Genomic DNA, 23142 nt, shown 5'->3' on the forward strand with positions numbered 1-23142 from the left:
GTATGAAGGGGTATATATTATTTAACAAAGTGGGCGACAGGAAGGCAGCAGAAAAAATTAGTGTTCATTTAATGAAGAGATGTTGGGACAAAAGCAAATGATAATTCAATCAGGCAGGATTTGAAGGACATTGGAGAGAGAAAAGTGTAGCTCAAGAGATCATCTAATTTATCTCACTAGTGATAAAATGAGCCCAAAAACTATTTCTAAATGGCAGACAATTCTGATCTAAGGAATGTCTCTTACATATAATTTAAAAGGGGAAGGAATTTATACTGTTATTATTAATAATAGAATATTTTACTTAAAAATTCAGGAACTTACTTTTCCTCTAGTCAAGTTTTTCTCAGATTCAGGAAAGTTATCTGTGAAATGTGAAGCCATTTTAATGTTTCATATGGGACATAAATTGTTTTGTTTTTCCCAAGAGACCAAAGTAAGAGGCAAGAAGTATAAGTTTTATCAGGAATGTGTGAGTTTGTGATATAAACACTTGAGGCATCTCTGTTTTTTATTGTCTAACAACTGAGCATTTCTGCCAGAGGAGCCTGTAACCACCCTCTCATACACCTTCCTACTTTCCTCTCTTATGAACTGTTCAGAGCTGTATCAAGCCAAAATTCACCTCAAAAACTAAAGTGGCAAAGGTTACCTACATGGCTATATAGATTAATTGTGGAACTTCCCAGGAAAACACTGTGTAGCAAAATAAGGAAAAAATGAAAACAAACAAAAATCTCTCTGCTCATGATGTGTTTGCTGGTGTTGCTCTGTTCTCTACATTTCTGTTCCATTTTTTTAGGTGGAGTTTCAGTTTTCAAATGACAAGACTCGTAAAATTTCTACTTACATCCTACTATACCTTTCCAACATTTGTCAAGGAGACTTTTATAATTTTTTTTAGTAAGAATTTTCCTGTTCCTAATTTTATCCTGCTTGAATATACTTCTTTGTCCTCCTTTAAACATTTTAATGTATCCTTTCTCTTTTTACATTTTCAATCATTATAGTTTTTAACTTTTGCATGAGCAGGGTGGTCATTTTTTGCTCTTAATCACTTTCAGCATTCTTTTCCCCTAACATTAGTTTCGCCTTTCTCGATATCAATTCACCAGGATCTTTGTAGATCTGATGACATCCCGGCAGGAAGAATGGGATCAGCCTTACCCTCTGAGTCTCTGGGCTGCTCAGATGTTTTTTGACAGAACTTGAATGAATGTCTTTCATATTTGGCTGTCCATTACCACCTCATAGTAGAATTCTGTAGACACCAGATCATTTTCTGGGTTCCTGGTGAGTTTGGTCCAAGAGGAAGGTGCAGAGGTTGAGCATTTGACACATGTCCAACTTGCCCCAAAGGCAGGAATCCAGAGTCACAGGGCAGTAGGAATGTTTGATTGTTGTTGGTTTTTTTTTTTTTTTTCACATGGAGCAGAGCAGTCTAACCAGTGGCCTAGGAACAGTTCAAGCTCATGGAGTGCTCCTGGCCAGCCCACCATGTGCTTCCCAAGGAAGTGCTGTCCAAACAGCTCATAGCCCTGTCTGTGCTGTAGCAGTCAGGGTAGACCAGGCACAGGTACAGCTGGGATGGGGGTGGCTGGAGGTGAGTGAGAGCTGTGAGGGGGACCCAGCCCTCTCTGCTGGGCCGTGCACAGAAGGAGGAGTGATATTCAAAAATACTCAGTAGGTGGCAGGATTAGATCCATCCTGCCTAAGCAAGGGAATTTGAAATCATATCAAATACCTTAGAAAGCTTAGAACCTGAACAGAAGTGGGTCAGATCATTTGGTTGGATTTTATGACTAATGTGTATCCAGAGGGCACAGCTAGGTATGAATGACATTTACAAAATGTTCTTTTACTTTCTTTTTGACTTCTGAGAAATGTCTGTTGCAGAGTTGGATTTAGTTGTACACCAGGAGAGAATATTGAAAGACTTCAATAAAATATCTCAAACAAAGAAGGCTGTCTGAAAATTCAATGGAATACACTGCCCATTCTGAAAGATGTAAGAACCAGTTAAATTCACTCTTGATGGGAAGCTGTCCACGAAAAACCAATAGAGACTTGGATGAAGCACATGGGGGCTAGGATTCCCTTCATAATAACTCTTCAAAACTCCATTGACTGAAGTGTTCACAAGTAAAGGGAAAAGGTGCAAAAGAGCTCCCTGAAACACATTAGGTGAAAGAGATAAAAGGCAAGTCAAACTGAGGAAGAAAAATCCTATAGAGTTCAAACCAAATCAGTGAAAGCAGGTACTGGAGTAACTGTATGAGACTTTCAGACTAGATAATATCACTGAAAACACAGAGTTCAGCTGTGGGACTGAGATGCAGGGAACATCTCAAGATTTGAAATCCCATTTAATTTGTAGAGAGAAAGAATGAGCATACAAAATGATCCATAGTAAAAAATTAATGGAGTGGCTCTGGCTCCAGTGGCAAATTCATCCCTGTGTTACAAGAGAACAGAAAACCAGTAGCTAGAGGCATGGGTAACAAAATGGACACATCTATTAATAATGCTAAGGTTTTGCCATCAGAGAAACCCTACAGTGGCTCTGTGACACAAGTGGCTATGAGCTAATGCTTGTAACATCCCTGTGATGAAAGGGGTGCTCTCATTTGTCACATACAGCATATGAAGAAACCCACCTGTGACCACATTTCTTTAGCTATGATTAGATCTCATGACCTTCAGCCTCTATGTCCTCTGTTCTAGGCCACAGTTCAATATTAAATGAATCTGTGTATGAAATACTGAATTTACATAATAAATAAAATCTGAGCTGTTCCAGCTGGCTCCCAGGGGCACAAAGAATCTAAAGAAAGTCTGGCAACAAACACATCAAAAGGATGAGAAACTAAATCTTTGGCACTCGGGGAGTGAGCAAGAACAGATACTTGTAGTTAGTAAGCAAGTGTAGCTTGGTGACATTTTTTTCCAGGATGGACCTGGAACGCAAAAGCACCAAAATATTTGTTCTGCAGAGCTGAACTGGACTGTAAGCAAAACAGAAAACCTGTATTTATGATAAAAAGTAGAAGTCTGAGAGGTGCACAGATGGCTGGTCTAGTTTTCTCATTTGACAAACTGATTATGACTTTACACTGAAAGAGAGAAATATAAATGCAAGGAAACTGATTGCTGCTCAGAGAAAGATATGGAGGGAGTGACTGGGAATACAGAGATCATGAGTGGGAAGATGAGTATTCTGAGAATTTAAAACACCTGAAAATTCTGTGTTCCCATTATTTATGTTTCATATATCTACATGCTTATATAGACATATATCCACCTATATATGTGTGTGTGTGTCTATATTTCACATGAGAAACATCAAAGGCTAGGAATTATTTTTAAAAAAATTTTCTCAATATTCTTTTGCTAATGATGACATTAATGAAGAATACTTGTGGCCAAGAGGAAATGTTGACCTCCCCTAACTGGATGTGATTTGATTAGGAGCCTAATAGTGCAGGCCCCACTCTAATGCTTAATTGTTAGACAGTTTTTCTTGCCAAGACCTTTGCTCACTAGTGCAGAAATGATTCTTCCAACTCATTGTTTGATGTTTTCTTTATGTGAATAATTGGATGGCCCACAATCCATATAAATGGATACATTTATATGTGCTCTAGGTAAGGATTACAGAGCAGAGGACTTAGAAAAGTTTTCCTCTGAAAGTTTTAAGCTAAAAATTTAGGTTCAGGTTAGCAAGCAACTGGCTGAGGCAAAACAGAAAAGTCAAATTCTAAAAGCTTAAAGTAGGGATCATCTCTCAGCAGAGTACCACAGGTGGCAGGTAAAAAACACATATGCATATCTATGTCTTGCATTGAATCCTCTCCCATGCAGTTTTTCACAATGAATAGCCCAGGCAAAGCAAAGGAGATTGGTAACTGTGTAGATAATAAACCATATGTTTCCTATATTACCGACAGAAATACACATGTAATTTCTACATACAGGAAGCTGGCCTTAAAAGTGACTTGGAGAAGGTTAATAAGGCATGGACATTCTCTGCTTCTCACAACGAAGAAAGTACAGCATCAAATAAAACTACCAGGTGGCAGACTAGAAAAAAAACTAAAGAAGGCAGTGCACTTTTTGTACTTAGTCTGTAGAACTTTTTGCCACAGGATATTGTGGGCACCAAGTATGCGGTTGAGTTTAGAAAATACAAAGACTAATAAATGTTAAAAAAATATCAGCAGGGTATGTTATACCAAAAGTACTATTGTAGTTTAAGGTAGTCCTTGAGCTTCAGACTTTTGAATGCTGACAGATTATGCCAGGAAAGTATTCCACATGCGTGTTCTGATTTTATAGTCTTTCCTTCAAATCTACTGTTGGCCACAATTAGACAAGTTTATATGCTGGGTAGACCCATGGTTGGCTTGTTGCTGTTGCTTTTGATGCTTAATTTAATATTTGCTACTTGCAGTAGTTATAGAGAACATCATCTGCATTTTCCCAATATCCTATGGAAAGGGTGAAAATCCCAGTTTAGTAAATATCAAGGTTCCTTTTTAATGTAATGTAATTATGTTAATGTTTGATTTACACAAATATGCTTTATAATTTCTGATATGTTATCTGAAAATCTATATAAGACGTAAAGAGCTGTTTGAAAGAATTTCAGTATAAGGCTTTTAAGGATCTAGATTATTTTCTTGACCACACATGGTAGTTCATTCAAAACCCTTTTTAAGATGGAAAGTATCTCAAGTACTAATATTCTGAGCAAATGAGCCCTAATAATTCAAACATTTATGCACATGATCATGTGACACTTCAGAGTAATCCTATTGAACCTACTGGATCTAGATAGGTTTTGAAAAGTGGGATGTAAGTGTGTGTAGAGCTGACATCTAAACATCTTTCTAAAGATCAGCATATACTGGTCTTTTAATTATGACTCCTGTGTCCATTGTAACTGGTTTTTTATGTTCTAAGTAAAGAATCATCCTAACACAGTCCTGTTTTTTTAATAAAGTGGATTTTTTTGAAATATCTGAACTGTCAGTGGTGATGTGTAGGACTCCAGGTGCTCCCGCTCATGGTATTGTGGAAGGAGATGACTTTAAATACGGGGCCCGGGTTTACTTCAAGTGCAACGCAGGTTACAGCTTAAAAGGCAGCCGTGTTGCCTACTGTCAGCTTGATGGGATTTGGTCAACACATCATCCTGAATGTGGTAAGGTCACTTTAAGTTTTAATTCTTATCAAATATTTTGGCCAATGTATTCCCATGAAACTAGACTATCAATTTCTCGCTTGAAATTTGGTAGGTCTGTGACATAACATTTCTTTTGTCTTCCTGTCTTTAAGAAGTAGTAGGAATTCTTATTTTACTCTGCTGGAACCCCAGCCTGCAAGATGTTTTTATATAAAGGTCTGACTGAAACATCACTTGACTGAAAACTAATAACCTCAAAGTCTTTAGGCATGTATGCTTCTTACACATAGAGAGAAAATGTCTAGGACCAAAGCCAAGTGAGGGACATAGTGCAACAATGAATAGTTACTTCCATTACTCTGTGTGTCTGGCACCTTCTCTGCAGAAGCCTGGTGCACTCTGTAGAGGTGAATAGGAGCTTACTGTGTGAACACTAGACTCTTATTTCAATTCCCATCCTAGACAAAACTTGATAAAAAAGAAACTTCCCTTCATTGTGACTGTGCAGGATGGCATGCCTACCATTCACATTGGTTCACCTGTAAAATCCCTTCTTGACATCCAACATCCATCTCAACATTTAGTTGATTTGCATTGCACAATTTCATTTCTGTATTCCAGAATAATTTGTTTTGATTGATAAAGTGTTTTATAAGTGCGTTATGTAAAACAATGTACATTTTGGGGAGAGTGTTGTAGAACAGCTTTATATGAGTTAATATGAAAGAGCAAGCAATAGGTATTCTTCTGTCTAGAGAAGTCTTCACTTACAGTAAATGTAATGTCAAGATCATGCCAAGTCCCTGCTGCACGATGGCCCTGGCTAAAGATCTATAGAAAGAGCTGTCTCTAGACTTGGCAGTCACTGAAGTGCTAGGTCTCTCCTTCCCAGATGTTTTCTCTTTGTTTTTAATAAATCAAAAAGGTCATAACCCTGAGCCTAAGGAAGAAGACAATTACTGTCAAAGTACTGAAATAAGAGAAGGCCTTAAGTGACTTAAGGTGAAGCTTTTGGTACATTTGGAAGCATGCACTGTGGTGATCAGATGATGCCTCCAGGCCAGCCATCAGTGCAGAAAGCAACTTGCAAATAAAGCATTATTCTGTGGGGGATTCTCTGTAGTCTTTAGCTGCTATCAAGTTATCAGTCACTTATGGTTCACAACTGAGAGAGCCTGTGAGGTACACAGAAGGAAAATGGAGCCAAATGAAAAGGAGACAGGGCTCTGCTTTTCCCTTTCTCCCAATGGAGAGGAAGTTCAGAAATCCTTGTTTACTGAATATAACTTGTGGAAAAATATTTACGTATATATATATAGCCTTCAGCATTTGCTAAAATTCAATGCTTGTAAAGAAAACACTGAAATATAGACTTGGCTTGAATCCTATACTCACTGTTAAAAGCACATGTTCTTCATTGAAGTGGCATTGTTCTGGCTGTGTGTTCACACGCTTTGCTGAGCTGGGCTTTGTCTGGTGGCACAAAATATGACTTTGTGACAGGACAGGGCCATACCTTTGCACTGTAACTGTGCTGATTTCACAGCAATTTAAATAAATGTCTGAGCACTTTGTTATATGTTGGTGCCTTTGTGAACTGAGGCTCAGCAGGCAGCCAAGTCTGAAGCACTGATATGAAGAGGTAATTTTGGGTCAATTGATATGTCCCAGTCCTCTGGGCCCTCTGTGAGCAGCACCAACACCAGCTGTCTGAACTAGATGTGCACTGGTTATCATGCACTGAGACACCAGGCAGAGAAATTAAACAGAATTGTATGTTAGTGTTGTCCTGACAAGAAAACTGAGATGAAATCCAAAGGGGAAAAAAAGATACTTTGTCAGCTGCTAAATAGAAAGAGCAGAGAAGTTAAAAATAAAGGAAAAATCATCTTCTAGTATCATGTAGTGAATACTGTCCTCCAGATTTAGGCCAAAAATCTGAGTTTATTGAGGAAAAAAACCCAGAAAAACCAAAACCACAACAAGAATTAAAAATAAGTGGAAAATACTGGGAAGGAGGAACTAAAAGAGGTTTTATAGGCAGAATATAGCATGAGTAAGCATTTCATATTAAATTTTTATTGTCAGTAAATACATACATATGTTCTCTTTCAATTCCTGTATTTCCCTGGATTATTAAGATCTCTCTCTCAGTGCTAAGAAAACAAAATGCAACCAAACATAAAAGGAAAATTAAGTAGTCTAGTTTTATTATCCAAGTGCAGTGAAGTATTGAAAATACAGAAAAGGGAAAAGAATGCCAAGGGCATGTTTCCTGAAAATAGTTTATGCTATTGAAGAAGCCTTGTTAATATTAATAGGACATTAACATAATGGAAAGTCAAGGTTCTTTTTCAGGATTGTCAGCTACTTCTTAAGGTTTTAACAATTTGAGACTTTTTACCAATTTGAGAATCTTATGTTTTCAGTGATACTGAAGTGTGTATTATAAACAGACATCTATATATTACAATTTCTTCTTTAATATTTGACATTTGCAAAGACAGGAATCCCAGATGGATCTTGAAAAGGCATCTTTAATAAAGTCTAGATTGTTTAGTAACATCTGAATGAAATGCCAAGCAATTTGATGGGTGAAAATTATGTAGAGAACCTGATAAAATGGTTACTATCTTTTTCCCCTATCATTAGTTCTAGAAGAAAAAAACTGCTCAGATCCTGGTGGCCCACTCAATGGCTACAGAAGAGTAGTAGAAGACACTGGGCTCTTGAATGGACGCTATGCAAAAATTGGCACAGTCATTGCTTTCTTTTGTAACAACTCCTATGTTCTTAGTGGCAATGAACAAAGGACCTGCCAAGACAATGGAGAATGGTCAGGGAAGCAACCGATCTGCATAAAAGGTTGGTTTTTACAAACTTTTTTACCACTACTCACACAGGCTGCTATGGTTTTACTGGATTGTGTTTAATATCATTTGCACTCGACAAATGATCATATTTGCTAAGAGTAAGCTGTCTGGCTGATACCTGATACTGAGTTTTGTAGTTTGCCAGCTCTGCTGGCTGCTATACTTGAAGAAGATGCCAATGATTCCAGAAGATTCCATCTTTAAACAGGGAAAGGAATGTTCCCTAAGACCCTTATTATCCTCATTCTAGGACTGAACCTGCGTAAGATCAAAATCAAAGAAGATCAAGAGGGAATTGAAATAGAATGAAATAATTGTCTCATGAGACCGTTAACAATCGGTTGCTGTCACAGGGAATAACTGTCCTTTCACAATCCTTTTAAAACAATGGGACCAGTCATGAATGCAAAAGGCAGAGCCTGTACAATATGATATGTACTCATCAAAACACTGCATCACACCTTTAAATCCTATGCTCTTAACCTGGAGCTATTCTACTAAGTGTGTATGAAATCCTAAGTGAGTGAATGAATGAATGAATGAATGAATGAATGAATGAATGAATGAATGAATTTGGGCTAGGGAACTGCTAAATTCATTTTGTGAACACAATTTCTTGACATATGGATTTTTTAAAAACTGAAATGATGATAATATAAGAAAATATGTCTGTCCCCTGGGCAATTTGCTTTATTCTGTTGTTTTAGATGAAAATAATCTCTCCCTGAAGCATATAGTCATCTGTGGAAAGCATCTTTATTGATGCATATTGTGATACTGACATAATGGTTAACACATATATCAATCACAAAGAACTAGATATTGTTAAATTACACAGAGAACAACGGCTCAGGCATACAGATAAAATCCATCCTGCAAGATTCCTTTTCTTCCACTCAAGGCAGCAGGAAGGAGACCCTGGCAGAGTTAATTGAACTTGAATATTTTATCCTAATCTTAAAGTAAGTAAACTGAATATGCAAAACTAGAAATTTTAGATCTCCTTTCTGTTATTTTACACATATTTAGGTAACTCTGACGTGTTCCTTTGAATCAGAGGCTCCAATTCTATCCATAAGTGCACAAACAGACTCCTAAAAGTCCATAATATCCTGCAGCCTTTCTCTGTATGCCGATTAGCTGTGTGGGGCTACACAGATGGAAATGAAGTATTTTTATATATAATTCCATATTTTTATATATAATTCCATTACTGGAAAAATTTGCTCTGACACAAAACTATCATCCATAGTGGTGCAAGTGTGGCATTCAGACATGCTGAATGATGGAAAAATCTTCCTCCGTGCCTGAAAGTGCCAACGCAGACTAGTTCAGTAGCTTCCACTGTTGTAAATGGGATAGATCTTGTAAACTGTGAAGTTTTTTTCCAAGGCTTTAGGTTTTGGGATCGTAAACACACGTAACTTAACTGCCTCTTTTGTTAATCCAGTCCACTATAGCTAGAGAGAGGAAAGGCTGGAAATGTGTGTGAACCATAGCACTTGAGCCGTGAATGTGAAAAAGTACTGTGCAACATTATATCTTTTCTAGCCTGCAGAGAGCCAAAGATCTCTGACCTGGTGAGACAGAAAGTGCTTCCAATGCAGGTTCAATCAAGGTGAGAATGCAGTATGTCAACTACAGTTTAAAGAAAAAAATGTGATTGCTTTTCCCCTCCTCTCCTTTTCACTCCATGTGTTTAGCCTGCCTGAGCAGTGATTCCTACAAAACTACTGATAATTGAGCAATGAGAGCTGCTGGGAGGGGAGCTCTGATTAAGCACAGGTTGCCAGTTGCTGGAAGCAGCCAGGAAGAAATGCACAGATAGAGACAGACAAACTACAGGATGATGCTGGAATTCTGCTTGCAAGCTTGAGAACAGTCTAAGAACAGTTCCTTGGGGCCAATGATGAAAAATATGAACATGTGCCATCTTAGTGCACAGGGAGAGCACAAGGAGAGAAGAGGGTATGGCAATGCAACCTGCTCCCAGTAAGTTTCACCACCAAAGCAATACAGCACAATTTATATAGGCTGGGTATGAGAGAGACGAGGAAGTGGAGTAGGAGGGGAGGAAGGAATGAAAGATTAGATCCTTCCTGGGCTAACCCATCTGATGAGTTCTTGAAATAAACCCCATTAGAATTAGATATGTTGCAATGTTCAGGTTCATTTTTGTCCAAGTAGTAATTTCTCATTTCAGGGTTATTTTTGAAGTACATGACTAATTTAATTTTCAATTCAGTGCAAGAACTGTCCTCATCTTTGGTCCTAAGAACAGTCATATCAGGTCAGAATAAAGGTGCAGCTCAAGCCATATCCTGTCTCTGGCAAGAGCCAGTAGCAGATGCCTAGAGACTCTGCCACTCTCCAGGTCTGTGATGGATGATTGTAGAAGCTGGCATAAGGCTTTAGTAGCCATTAGGGGCATAAATTAATTAATTTAATGGCTACTTAATTTTCTTGCTTAAATTTCTCTATTAACTTTTGAATACAGGTCTTTTATGTTTCAGATATGAACACTGTATGAGCTGTAGTGAGAGAACATACATGCCCTCCCACCCATAAGATGCTATGAGATGATGGCATCTCATGTTTGTGGACTGTTTTTAATCCCTTGGAGTAGAATCTCCATTTCATAGGTCAATAGTGAGGTAAAGTCTAGATTATGCAATATTGCAAGTTACCTGTGAGTTTGGAATGGTACCCTGGCAGACTAGCTATGACCACAGCAGCTCTCATCCTTCTTCCAAAGTACAAGAGACTTGCCATTGCTGTTGTTCTTTGTAACTTACTTTCTTATGTATGTATCACCTCACAGATTGGATATGTGGAGTGGTCTGTGTCTCTCTGTGATAAAAAATGAAATAATCCCGAGGAAAAAAAAAGTCTTTTCTGGATGTAGGCAGTACCAGAAATCTCAAGGGAAACTAATTTCCTGCTGAATTTTTCAGGCATAAAACATGGGTGGGTTTGGTTTTTTTGGTGGTTTTTTTTTGGTTTTTGGGGGGTTTTTTGGTGTTTTTTGGGGGTTTTTTTGTGGTTTGTTGGGGTTTTTTTTGTTGTTGTTGTTGGTTTTTTTGGTTTTTTTTGTGTAGATAGGCTCTTTTAAGTATTAAAGCAAGGAACATGTTCTAAATGATAAAAATTTAAGTATAACTGTAGTCAAGTTTATGGTCCATATCTATGCTGGTGCATATATTTATTTCTTAATTATATGCCCTGTTTCAGTTAATCAGTACAATTTCTAAGTGGAAGCTTAGCAATTATGAAATTATGAAATCTCTGTGGTGAGGCAATTATCTCTGTTAATTGCTAAATCAAGCAACTTTAGCAACATCATTTAATCTGAATCAATTCCTAATACTGTCTATTAAAATATTCACTAGAGAAAAGATGTGTCTATCTCCCCTCTACTGAGAATTAATTATGACAATGCCAAATTCAGGTATAATTTCTTTATTTAAAAAATGGTATCTCAGTCCTATTGTGAAAAGAAAAAACTTCCACATTCAGAGGCAATTGATTTCAATTCAGAAACTGTAAAATGAAAAAAGAGACACAAATAGGATACATATAAACATATGTGTAATTATATATATGTGCAGATATATGTAAATAAAATAGCTGGGATGTAAATAGGAGTATTGCTAAACTATGCTGGAATTATGTTTTTTTCCTTATTCTTTCAGAAGCAAACTTCATGTGATTTTAAATGATACTTAACACAACTGGTGATAAAGTTATGGTAATGATTGCTTTTATAATATTATAATTATTGTGTGCTTTGTGCCTTGAAACAGAGAAACCCCTTTGCATCAACTTTACTCTTCTGCATTCAGCAAGCAAAAGCTTCAAATCTATCCAACCAAGAAGCCAGCACTGCCGTTTGGAGAACTGCCCCCCGGGTACCAGCACTTGCACACTCAGCTCCAGTATGAGTGTGTTTCTCCTTTCTACCGCCGCCTGGGCAGCAGCAGGAGGACTTGCCTGAAGACAGGAAAATGGAGTGGGAGAGCCCCTGTGTGTATTCCAAGTGAGTCTCCAAGGGGAAAAAAATGTGCATATCTCTTGGGTGAATGAGGGAACAGGATGTGTGTTCATGTTAGATATTTACGGAGTCACAGCAGTGTGGGCTGCCTATACTTCCAGCTGGGAGAAAGGAGCAATAAAGCATGAAGGATATATGTGTCTTTTTATCCACCAGTAGAACTTGATGGTAAAGTGATCAGGCTTTCAGCACTGTAATTAGCCATTAATTTTTCTACTCTTTTATTGAGCAAGAGGTATAGTGAAACTTTCTCCTGATTTGAAACAGCTTTCTACTACCACTTCATATTTTTCTGTATTATTTACTACAAATGGGTTTTTTCTTTCATTTGTATACTTTGGCACACAGCTGACAAAAACATCAAAGTTTAAGCAATAGAAGGGAGAGTCTGCAATTTTAAAGAGGCTCTTCCTTTAATAAAACCTGCCAAGGAAGGGTTCATATTGCGAACTCTAAGTCTAGATAAAATCTAATCTGGAGGTAGTGCACAAAGTAAGTTAGGGTAACAACGTCACAAGACTTGGTAAACCCCACTACTGACATCAAGCAAACTGTGAAAAGTCGATCTTAACAACAAACAAATTTTAATTGTTCTTGTTTGTGGTTTTACTTTGAGATCATATAAAGTATTTTGAAAAGTATCATGTTCACTATGGACATGCACACACTACATACCAGGAAGAAAAGACTCCTAAGGGAGACTAAGAAATGCAACAATGCAATGTAACTCTTTCAACTGAAGTTAAACCTTTCATGATATAGGGGGTTTTACCCAGGTCCATGCATGGAAAACACATTCCTAGAACAAGGCAGAGGTTTCTCTTTTCACCAGGATGACTGTTGATTTAGATGCATTTGCTTCAACATTCTTGTCGCAAGGCAAGTCTGTTCTTATAGGCATTAATTGACCTGTGCAAAGATTTGTGCCAAGAGAGCCCTCAAAAATATACTGTGACTGCCTAGGATGAATTTTAGTGCACTGATGGCTTTATGGCATTTTATGATAAACAAGAATCAGTGGTGTTCTTTTCATTTCTTTCTGCAGTCATCTCATTATAATGCAACTCAATAAGGTTATTGTGAAAATTCACCTGCTCAAGTGCTAAATCCACATTCCTACTTGACCCAGGAATTCAGATAATAATGGAAAACTTGAATATTGTTTTAAAAAGCTATATTGAATATTCTTATAATTTTGCAGGTTAGAGACAGAGACTAATTAGACAACTGTCCTTCATATTCATCACTGCAGTTTAGTTGTTTTGGCACATTCTAAGAAGGAATCAAGAGTAATGCTCAGATTCTTTTGGGGAGAAAGTGTTACCTACTTTTTGCTTCATGTTTCCTCAGTCTGTGGAAAAGCAGAAAACATCACCCTTAAGAAGGCAGTGACCTCTATGAGGTGGCCATGGCAAGCAGCCATCTATCGCACAGCCAACGGGGTGAAGGAGAGCAGCCTTCGGAAAGGGGCCTGGATCCTGATCTGCAGCGGGGCCCTGGTGAATGAGCGCACCGTGGTGGTGGCAGCCCACTGTGTCACTGACCTGGGCAAGACCATCGTGCTCAAGACAGCAGAGCTCAAGGTGGTTCTGGGCAAATTCTACAGAGACGATGATAGGGATGAAAAAACAATCCAGAACCTGAGGGTGAGTAAGCCTGACAGGAGTGACAAATGATGAGTACAGGTAGATGCTGATCACATCTGTTTTGTATGGAGAGAAAAAGGTGACCCTTTGGGCAATGCACTCTCTTGCATATTGTTCTTTGAAATGCATTTGTAGAGACTCAAGTGGAATGCCATAAGAAGGGTACATGCTGTAGTTCATTGAATTCCTCGAAGCCATCCAACTCATACATTCACCTCTAATTAAAAGAATAGCTCAGGTTCTATGGGCCATAATATCTTGAGTGATATTGCCAGTAAAAAAGTAGAAGAGATGCCAGCGACTGTCAAAATTGATTAGCATAATTTATGAGGGAAACACTTGTGCTCTAAATCCTGGTTTGATGCCATGAGCACATTTCACTTCTCAGCCCCAAGGCCGTACAGCTCTAAACTGAAAGAAGTTTATGTCTGACTCCAGCTCCAAAAATAGCACCTTGGGCTCACCAGAGTGATTTGCTTCTTTCAAGCAGAACTAGAAAGGCTGAAGTAAAAATGAGAAATACAGCAATTTTGGGTATGTGTCTCTCTTTTTGGGGGGAAGTGTGGGGTGCGTGTCTGACTTAATTAATGGAATTTATCCAAAATAATTAACTTGATTCTTTCCCTCCTGACCCCTTCTTAGTTTCTTTCTCTAATCCCATCTTTTTCATTCTTTTCCTGTATGAAAATATATTACATTTTTTACAGTATTTTCTTACAGGAATCCTATCTGTTCTTATAGCATTTCATTAAGGACATGAGCAGTAAAGGTTTGGCTCCAATATTATGTAATGTATTGCATGTTTCTCATTTGAGTGAAAGAACACCATAGTGTATGCAAGAAGATAAACTAAAATGTATTTTAGTAGTATGGAAAGAGTGCTGCTGACCTGCCATTGCTGTTAACCCTACACTTCTTCCTACTCTGTTTCCTCTCCAGATTTCTGCCATCATAGTGCATCCCAATTATGACCCTATATTACTTGATTCTGATATAGCTGTCATAAAACTCTTGGACAAAGCCAGGATCAGCAGTCGTGTTCAACCCATTTGCTTGTCATCTTCTCATGACTTGACTTCATCCACAGAGGATTTAAAGATAATGGTTACTGGCTGGAAGGTATTGGCTGACATTAAAGATCATGGATACAAGAATGACACAATCCGCATGGGAGTTGTTCAGATGGTGGATTCACTGTTGTGTGAGCAACAGTATGAGGATAATGGGATACAAGTCAGCATCACTGACAGCATGTTCTGTGCCAAACAAGACCACACAGCCTTTTCTAATATTTGCCCTGCTGAAACTGGTGGGATTGCTGCCATAGCTTTGCCAGGAAAAGCATCTCCTGAGCTAAGGTGGCACCTAATGGGATTAGTGAGCTGGGGTTATGATAAAACTTGCAGCCTAGAACTCTACAGTGGCTACACCAAAGCTCTTCCCTTCAAAGACTGGATTGAGAAGAACATGAAATAAAAGTCTGAGTCTGGAAATGGCATTTTATAGTATAATATCTCTCTCAGTCTCTGCTACTTTAGGCTTCTCATCCCAGTGATGAGATACATCTGGGATAAGGTTAAGGCAGGCAGCCTGGTAATTTGTCCTAGGATCAGATATTTCATCGGGCTACTTTTGCTTAACCCATGACAGAGGGTCTTAGTGCATGAGAAGTTTTGCCATATTTTGTTTGTCTCCCCTGGTGGGAGGACGATGCTCTGCTCCTGAGTCTGACATGCAGAAACAGGACAGTAAATTCTGTCTGAAATTAATCTGTAGTGTGGAGCTCCCTAGAGAAATTGGTGAGCCTCTCCCAAAGATCTGTGTGACTGAGTGGATTAAGAGTTTGGAAAGAGTAGCCTGAATTCATTATGACGGATGAGCTTGTTGTGGTATGTGCTGTCTGTATTGCCATAGTACAATGTAATCTTCTTCCCTCCCAAGTACTTTACACATTTAAATAAACCATGGTTTGTTTTTTTAACCTACATACTCATGTCTGACATTATTTAGATCCATTTTTGCTTTATCTGTGTCACACTCTTGGAACTCTCTACTGCCCTTGTCTCTTTGCATGTCACTCCTACTTGGGACTCTTCAGGAACACTAAAAGGCAGAATCAGCACAAAATTCAAGGACTATTTATATATATATATATATATATATATATAAAATAAGATTCTTTTTTCTTAATACACCCATTGCTACTATTGTACATGAACCACTACAATGAAATGTACAGAGGAGTTCTCTTTCACCTTGTATTCGAAACAGATGAAAACATGAAACATGCTTTAAATACGTTTTTTTTCCCAAGTGGGTTATTTCACAGAACTATGAAAACCCCAGGAAAACTTTTGGTTCCCATTAGTTCCCATACATTTGTGGTAAAATTACTCCTCTGTAGCTCTTCAGGGTGCAGAATAATGTCCAGGTCTCACACTTAGCAGGCACTTTTCTTGAGCTGAGGCTGAACTGTTTGACATCAGATGGTAAAATTCTCCTGCTGGGCATATTGTCCAGGGAGACACCTGGGTGTCCTCATGGTCCATAGTCACTGCTCTTTCACTAAATCATTCTCTATTCTCTATTCAGTCTAATATGGCTAAAGACTAGGGATTAACCCTACAAAATTTGGGGAAAAGAGACAGTAATGACTGTTTTCCATCAGTAATGATTTCTTGGTAAGTCATATAGGACACTCTGGAGTTTTTAAGACCTTCAAATTATTACAGTGCCCAAAACAGCTTACAGCCATAGCTGGATGTGAAGGCTGGGAGTCTGATGAAAAGATTTAGTGCTCTTACCAAGAAGGACTCAGGTCCTGAAGTTGTGTTCTGCCTACTGCATGGCTATGGCAACTTGAAGTTAGCAAACCTGATTTCAGTTCTGATTCTCTACTGCTGTAAAATCTCATTACAAGTTTCTTAGCATTCAGTAGTTTCTACCCACTTTTGAATCTGAAAACTGCTGCTAAAAGGACAATTAGTTTTGGACATAATTCCATGTGATTTATTTTTTATTTTCTTGGCAGAAATACTTGTTGTGTATGCTTTTGCACTTTCCTTGTTTTTGCTGGCAATAGGACCATATGATGTTGCTTAAATCAAAAAGTTTAAGGGCTACAATTAAAATATATTGCTTCTCTTTATCTTGTTTGTCTGTCTTCTCCTGCCAGGAGATTATGCTTGGCTGACAAAGTGCATGGCAACAACAGAAAAAAAAATAAATCCTGAATTAAATGTGAAAAACATGATGTGTTTCATTCCTCTGCCGGGAGGAACACATGCCAATGAATGTGTGGTACTCCCCTGCTGACAGAATGGGTTAGAGTAAATTAGGTGTCAGTTTTGGAGAAGCACAAACTTGCAGAAAGTCAACATGTGTTTCTTCCTAACAGCCATTAGAAAGAATGAAATGAGAAAGCTCTTTCATGATTACATTAGAGAGTTTCTACACTCCAAATAATTATTGTATTATTTAATGGCAAACAGAAATTATAAAGACCTGTGAGCTGGTTGTCTACTCAAAACACTAAGACTGCATTTCTTTCCATAATATTATTGCTCTCTACTGCTACAACTGAGAGAGACAAGGTTCTAAATGCTTTTTTCTCTCTTTAGGTTTTGTCCAGTCCAAACAGATCTGCAAAAGTCTGGTTTCATTCCAGCCTTAGACCTCACTCTTCTCCTTTTTCGAAAGATCAATCATATTTTAATATTTACTGATCCTCTAACTGCTCCTCAGTGTTGAATCCCATCCCCATTTGGCTTCAAATCAGCTGAAAGTTTCTGGGCTTGGACAGCAACAATATAGCTGTTCACTCGCTGTATATCACACAAAAGTACATTCTTGAAGAGAAACTTGTAGGAATTCATGGAATTAAAATCTCAGGAGGTTGCTATAGCTGTGCATGCTATTCAAACATTCAAACAACTATTCAAACCCTTCTTTTCACAGCCATGATGCTCTTCAAAGAAAGCAGAAGCAAGAAAATAGCCAGACACCTCTCAACCCCAGGATTCAGATTTTAGCACAGCCCTTTACAGGAGGAGGATGAGGTTGCAGCATTTCCTTCCATTTCTGGACCTAAAATATTTTTTGAATCCTAGATTCAAATCTGTCTGTCTTTAAATGCCCACACAAGGATTTATTTCTCTGGTTGTATGACATAGGTATTCACATGTATGAGTGAGCAGCCATATCAACATATCCAAGCACCTGTACCATGTCGAGTATTCCCAGGAATTACAAACCATCCTTTCTGTCAGGCTTATCCACAGTAGTTTCCTGTTTACAGACTGAGCAGAACTATGCAGGGGTTAGCATCTAATGCCAATAATGAGGAAAACTAGGGATAAATGTTTGAAAAAATGCAACGTGTGACCTGGAATTGCTAATATCTTTGATAGCTTGACTCTATTTTTAAGACGTAGAACTATTTCAAACATCTCTTTCTAAACAGGTGAGGATCTGTGCCATCTGTTGGGGAAAGGGTGTGAAATAGCACAACATGGATAGCAGCTCATTTTCCCTCCAAGGAAAAAGAGCTATGCATTCTGGAAAGGCCATAAGGATATTGCTATGGAAAGAGGAGAGCAAAACACGCTCTGCATTCTTATTCCCTCCAACGAGTGTATGTTTTTCCTTTGTATGTTTCAGGGTTGCATTAAATTACTCCCAAAAGCCAGGGTGCTTAGCTGAAAAATAGCACTGAAAGGAAATGGACATACTGAAATACAAGCTCTTTTCAGGCACCCTCAGTTACTCTCAGAGAATTGCCCTTGTAAAAGATTTCTGTTGAAAGCCTACGTCCATGGTAAGATTACAAGAAAAAAAATGTGTATTTGATTAGGACTGGGGATTGCGTGATAGGCTGCATCCTGCCATTTTTTAAGGGCAAGTAACTGGAATTGGCTTGGTTGCAGGAAAAGCATCCTGGGGGAGTGGGAGTGGTGCGGAGGGTCAGGCAGGCTTTGCTCAGCTGTGCAATCCCTGCAGCCTCCCCGCTCCTTACGGTGTCAGGGGGCTTCCGCATGGCTGCTGCCTTTCCGTGCCACCTCCTCGGTGCGGAGGGAACGAGCTGTGCAGAAATGTGTGTTCCCTGTGAAACGGGACATCAGGTTGGTCAGACTTGGATGGACAGACAGCACTGAGGTTGGCGGACAGAGCCCCAGCTGAGAGAAACGGGAGCGAAGGTGTGTGGCAGTGTCTGGGCTAGCGTTCTGTGCCCCAGCACCTGAGTGCGGGTACAGAACCGGACAGAAATTCCCTGCCCTACGCTGCAAAAATGCCCTGGGCGACCCCCGGGTCCAGGGCCGGGTCCGCGGCCAGGCGCGACGCCCCCGCTGTGGCGGGGCGGGGCGGCGCAGGTAGGGGCACGGGGCGGGCCCGAACGAGGCGTGGGGAGAGGCTGCAGCCACGAGCAGGACGGCGGTCGCTCCCCGGGGCGGCGGTGGTGCGGGGCCAAGCCGGGCCGGGCCGGGCCGGGCCTGCGGGGCCGCGGCCGCAGGTGGGGCCCGGGCGCCGCGGCGCGCCCACCTCCCGGCAGGGGGCAGCACGGCCCCGCGCCGCGCCCTGCGCGTCCCTGGGGCGGGGGCCCCGCACAGCGGCCCCTCGGCCCCGCCAGCGAGCCCCGGCCGTCCCGGTGGGACAGCACGGCTCGGACAGGGGCCGGCCGGGCCGGGCCGGGCCTCCCGGGAGGCTGCTGCCGCCTCGGCGCGGCGGGGCAGGTGCCGCGGCTGCGGGGGCGCAGCCCCTGGGCCGGGCTGTGGGACCCCGCTGCCGGCCGAGCGCCGGCCCGCTGGCCGGGGCACGTACGGGTGTGCGGCGGCGGCCGGACACCCCAGCGGGGCCGCGTGTCTGTCGGTGTGCGTGTCTGTGCGATCGCGCCTTGCCGCGGCTCCGGCCGGCTCCCCGGCGTGCCGAGCCTGCCCCGGGAGGCGGTGGCGGCCGCGGCGAACGGGGCAGGTCGCGGTCGGCGGCGCCCGGCCCTCCCCCTGCGAGGGGCTCGCCGCCCCCCCCGCTGCTGCCAAGGAGCTGTTGGGGGGGATTTATAGGAGTAACAACGGCTCGTGATGTCAGCCCGTGCCTAAAATAGAGAGGGATTGACTGCAAATCCACGGCTCGAGGGCTAAACCTCCCAATCCAGCCTCAGCCAGCGCCGCGCCGATGTGAAGTCGCCCCCCAGCTCTCGCACACAGCCGCGCAGACACGCACACGCTCCCCGCGGCGAGGGGAGGGCGCCGGGGATCGCAGCCCAGGTGCCAGCGCCTCCTCGCCCCGCCGGCCACTGCTGGGCGGCCGCGGCGCAGCAGCGCCGGTCCCTGGGGCACCGAGAGCCTCCTCTGGGACGGCGGGGTGGGGGAGAGCCGCCGAGCGGAGCTGCCGGATCCTCGCCCTGCGGAGCCCCCAGGATTACAAGGAATTGCGTGCTCCTTCCCAGACGTGAGCGAGGGTTATACCAAAGAACCAACCTCCTTCGCGCCCTGCTGTCCAAATTAATCCCTTGGACCCTTGAGAAGACAGGGTTTTTTTCGGAACCATGGCATCGACAGAAGGGTGAGGGGGACCATCTCTTGGGTGGGAGGAACGGGAGGATGGGGGAGATGCCCGGCATTGTTCTTTTGGTAACAGTTTCCTGTCATCTGCTTCATTGTTAATCCTTGCCCCTCGCCATTCCCTAACACAATAATTAGGGAGCGAGAAGAAACGAGAAGCAGACGATCCACATATAGAAGAGAGCGAGGGAAAAAATTTCAAATATGAACCACTGAAAAGGTCTTGGGTTTCCTTCCCATCACTTCTTTATTTAACCCCTGGAGGGCAGATCAAGCTTAAACCACCTGCCTGTGAAAGAAGAGTACAAGTGAATGGTTCACTCAGAAGGGAGGGGGAAGCTTCTTCCTAGATATAACAGTAGTGTTAATAATAATAATAATAATTTCAAAAATAATCGAAAACCTGTCCCCTCAGCCATCCCTTCAAAAGGCAACAAACAAATCCAACTTCTTGAGGAGTTGTGCAATTTTGCAGTTCTGTGCCAAATGCGTTAAAGTTCTAGCAAGAAAAATGCTGGGAAGGGCAAAGGGTTCTACAAGAGGCTTTAAAGAAAAGCAAACACAGTTCAGCTCTGGTAGTGTCCCCTGGAAGGAAACTCTTGTCCCTACCCATGCTCGGATTGCAGGAGTCGCCCGCTTCATCGCTCTCTGATGAGGCAGGGGGCTTGTTCAGTTTACAGACTTGCTGGTTGTAGGAAAGAAAAGATTTCATTGATCTCTGCTTGCCCTCTTATAACACTACCTAGTATTAGACTGCGTTTAGTGTGAGCCTCCCCTTTATCCCTGGATGTTGTCATGTTGTATCAGCATGATCTGCTCAAGATAGGACTCTCTAAGGACAGAGTGCAAAAGGAAGCTCTGTTTATATTGCCTTTGTGTCTCACAGGCTAAAAGACTTGCTGAGCTGATTTAAATAACCCAACACATGTCTGGGAGGGTGTGCACACAAGTGTCCCATTACCTGGCCAGAAGAAGAAGCTGGCTGCTGCAGCGGCCCCCAAGCAGTTGACTCGGGAGGAATGGAAGCTTAGAAAGTATTGGTTTGGGTTGCTTTGGGAAAAGGACAATCCCTCAGTCTAACAGAGGACAAATACGTGAGTCCCTTTGGCTTTTCACAGGACTGTGAGAGAAGTCATTAATTTATCATTTGCTACTGCCTTACCTTTGCAGAGAATTTCTGCACTGAATTTATACATTTTTGTTTTGGTGGCAGTGTTGCTGTTTAATGCTATGTAGCATTTCCTCTGTTTAACTAGATACTGTCAACAAATGATCAGAGCCATGAGGAAGAAGCTGAGGTGGAAGGACCAGCCTAGGGTTGCAGCTCTTTCCCTTCTGCATCCTTGGACTATCCCAACTATCACTCTACTGTGGATGGTACAGTCATCTGCTGTTTGTATTCCCACATGAGGTGGCTGTAGAGGTCTGTGCTTGTTTTGGGCCAGTGATGGAAGGTGGGATCAGTTGTACAGGAGTTTAATAAGAGGTGGCTGTGTTAGAGAGATCTGTCAACTTTGGATGAAAGGAGGTTTTAAATGTGTGTAGAAAGAGAGGTGATTTTAAAAGAATTTGACTGAATAGGCAGGCTACAAAAGATCAGAGTGCTGAAACCAGAAAGGCTTCAGTAGATGCATGTTTTTGTTTTTCTTATGGAACAGAGCTAAATTGTCAGAGGGAGAAAAGAAACAAAAAGTTTAGGCCTTGTTTTCAAACCTTGTAGGAAATTTACCTAGACTAAGACAAACTGAAATTGTTTGGTATGATTCAGTTAGCGGCCTGTGACAGCTGAAGGAGGTGTGGAAAAAGAAGTTGAGTGGGAAGCGTTTCAATTGCCAATCCATGTTTACCAGTAAAAACCTCTTCTAAAACTGAATTCTCATCTTTCTCTTCCCTCAAATGAAAAGCTGGGGGTAGAGATTAGCTTTCACTCTGGCATAAAGGTCAGCAAACTGCGGCACCAAAAGGATCATCAGGGAAAGTGAATATTGACTGGACCTTGTTCAAGAAATGCTTTCCACCAGCACTGGCACAATGTGAGAATGGTGGCAGAAACATTGCTCTACTTGCAGCAACAGGCACTATCTCAGGCACACACAGGTACATGGAAAAGGACCTACTGGAGGTGGGAACAAAGGGATACACTCCATATTTACATCTAGTCACTCTTGGGATGTTCAGCTAGATATGTCAGTTGAAATCAGAAGTATATAAAGGTTTTATTTTGTGTTGTTAAAATTGCTCCAACTACAATAATTTTTGTAGTGACTTCTAACAGGGAAGCTTATGTAAAATCTTCAAAGTGAGGATGTCAGGTGTGTGACAGGATGTTTAATGAACAACAGAAGGCCCTGATGTATATACAGAGGAAGGTAAATTCATGTTCCATTGTTAAGAGTTAGTTGTCACTTGCAGATAGGATTTGGTAGGAAAGATTTCCTTGCTCTGTGCCTTTCCAGTCGTTCTTTTCTTTTTCTTTCAATATTTTATTTGGTTAAACTTATCCATGTATGGAAGTTTGTTGCACAAATCTTTCTGGTCCAAGAGGATGGTCAGCAATGGGAAACTTCAGTTGGAAGAAAATGAGAAAGGAAATGTTCAACAACATGGCAAAATCAGACCCATGTGCTCTCTGGGTCTACCTTACTGTAGTTCCAGCTAGTGGGGTTTTGTTTTACGCTGTCTGTATATTGAAGGTTTAGTCTTTCTTTCACAAAATCTCCTAAACAGTTCTCATCACTGAGATGGATTTTTGGTGTTTAGCTGGTGCTGAAAATTGAAAATATCCTGTTCAAGGAGGAAGGGCTAGCACCAAGTATGGATACAGTTCAAG

The 23142-nt window shown here is 41.2% G+C and overlaps 2 protein-coding genes across 7 annotated transcripts in view; both read left to right on the forward strand.

The window, feature by feature from the left end:
* The window catches only part of PAMR1 (peptidase domain containing associated with muscle regeneration 1), a 57180-nt gene extending 40214 nt beyond the window's left edge, over positions 1-16966 (forward strand). Inside the window, exons 7-12 of one of the 4 annotated variants that reach the window (XM_064425025.1) lie at positions 5003-5203; positions 7838-8050; positions 9610-9676; positions 11862-12094; positions 13460-13755; positions 14695-16961. In XM_064425025.1, coding sequence (XP_064281095.1) covers positions 5003-5203; positions 7838-8050; positions 9610-9676; positions 11862-12094; positions 13460-13755; positions 14695-15231 — 1547 coding nt within the window. In that variant the 3' untranslated portion in view covers positions 15232-16961. Of the gene's footprint in view, positions 1-5002; positions 5204-7837; positions 8051-9609; positions 9677-11861; positions 12095-13459; positions 13756-14694 lie in introns of all 4 variants that reach the window. The other 3 variants (XM_064425026.1, XM_064425028.1, XM_064425027.1) reach the window with 3 other exon arrangements.
* A 1966-nt stretch (positions 16967-18932) lies between these two features.
* SLC1A2 (solute carrier family 1 member 2) overlaps positions 18933-23142 on the forward strand; it is an 88964-nt gene continuing 84754 nt past the window's right edge. The window contains exon 1 of one of the 3 annotated variants that reach the window (XM_064425031.1): positions 18933-18950. Coding sequence is in view for 1 of the 3 variants with exons in the window: in XM_064425029.1 (XP_064281099.1) it covers positions 20297-20313 (17 nt within the window). In the remaining 2 variants the exon portion in view is untranslated. Of the gene's footprint in view, positions 18951-19809; positions 20314-21250; positions 21407-23142 lie in introns of those variants that run through there. The other 2 variants (XM_064425029.1, XM_064425030.1) reach the window with 2 other exon arrangements.

This window comes from Passer domesticus, chromosome 6 (assembly GCF_036417665.1).
Source record: "Passer domesticus isolate bPasDom1 chromosome 6, bPasDom1.hap1, whole genome shotgun sequence".
Taxonomy (NCBI): domain Eukaryota; kingdom Metazoa; phylum Chordata; class Aves; order Passeriformes; family Passeridae; genus Passer; species Passer domesticus.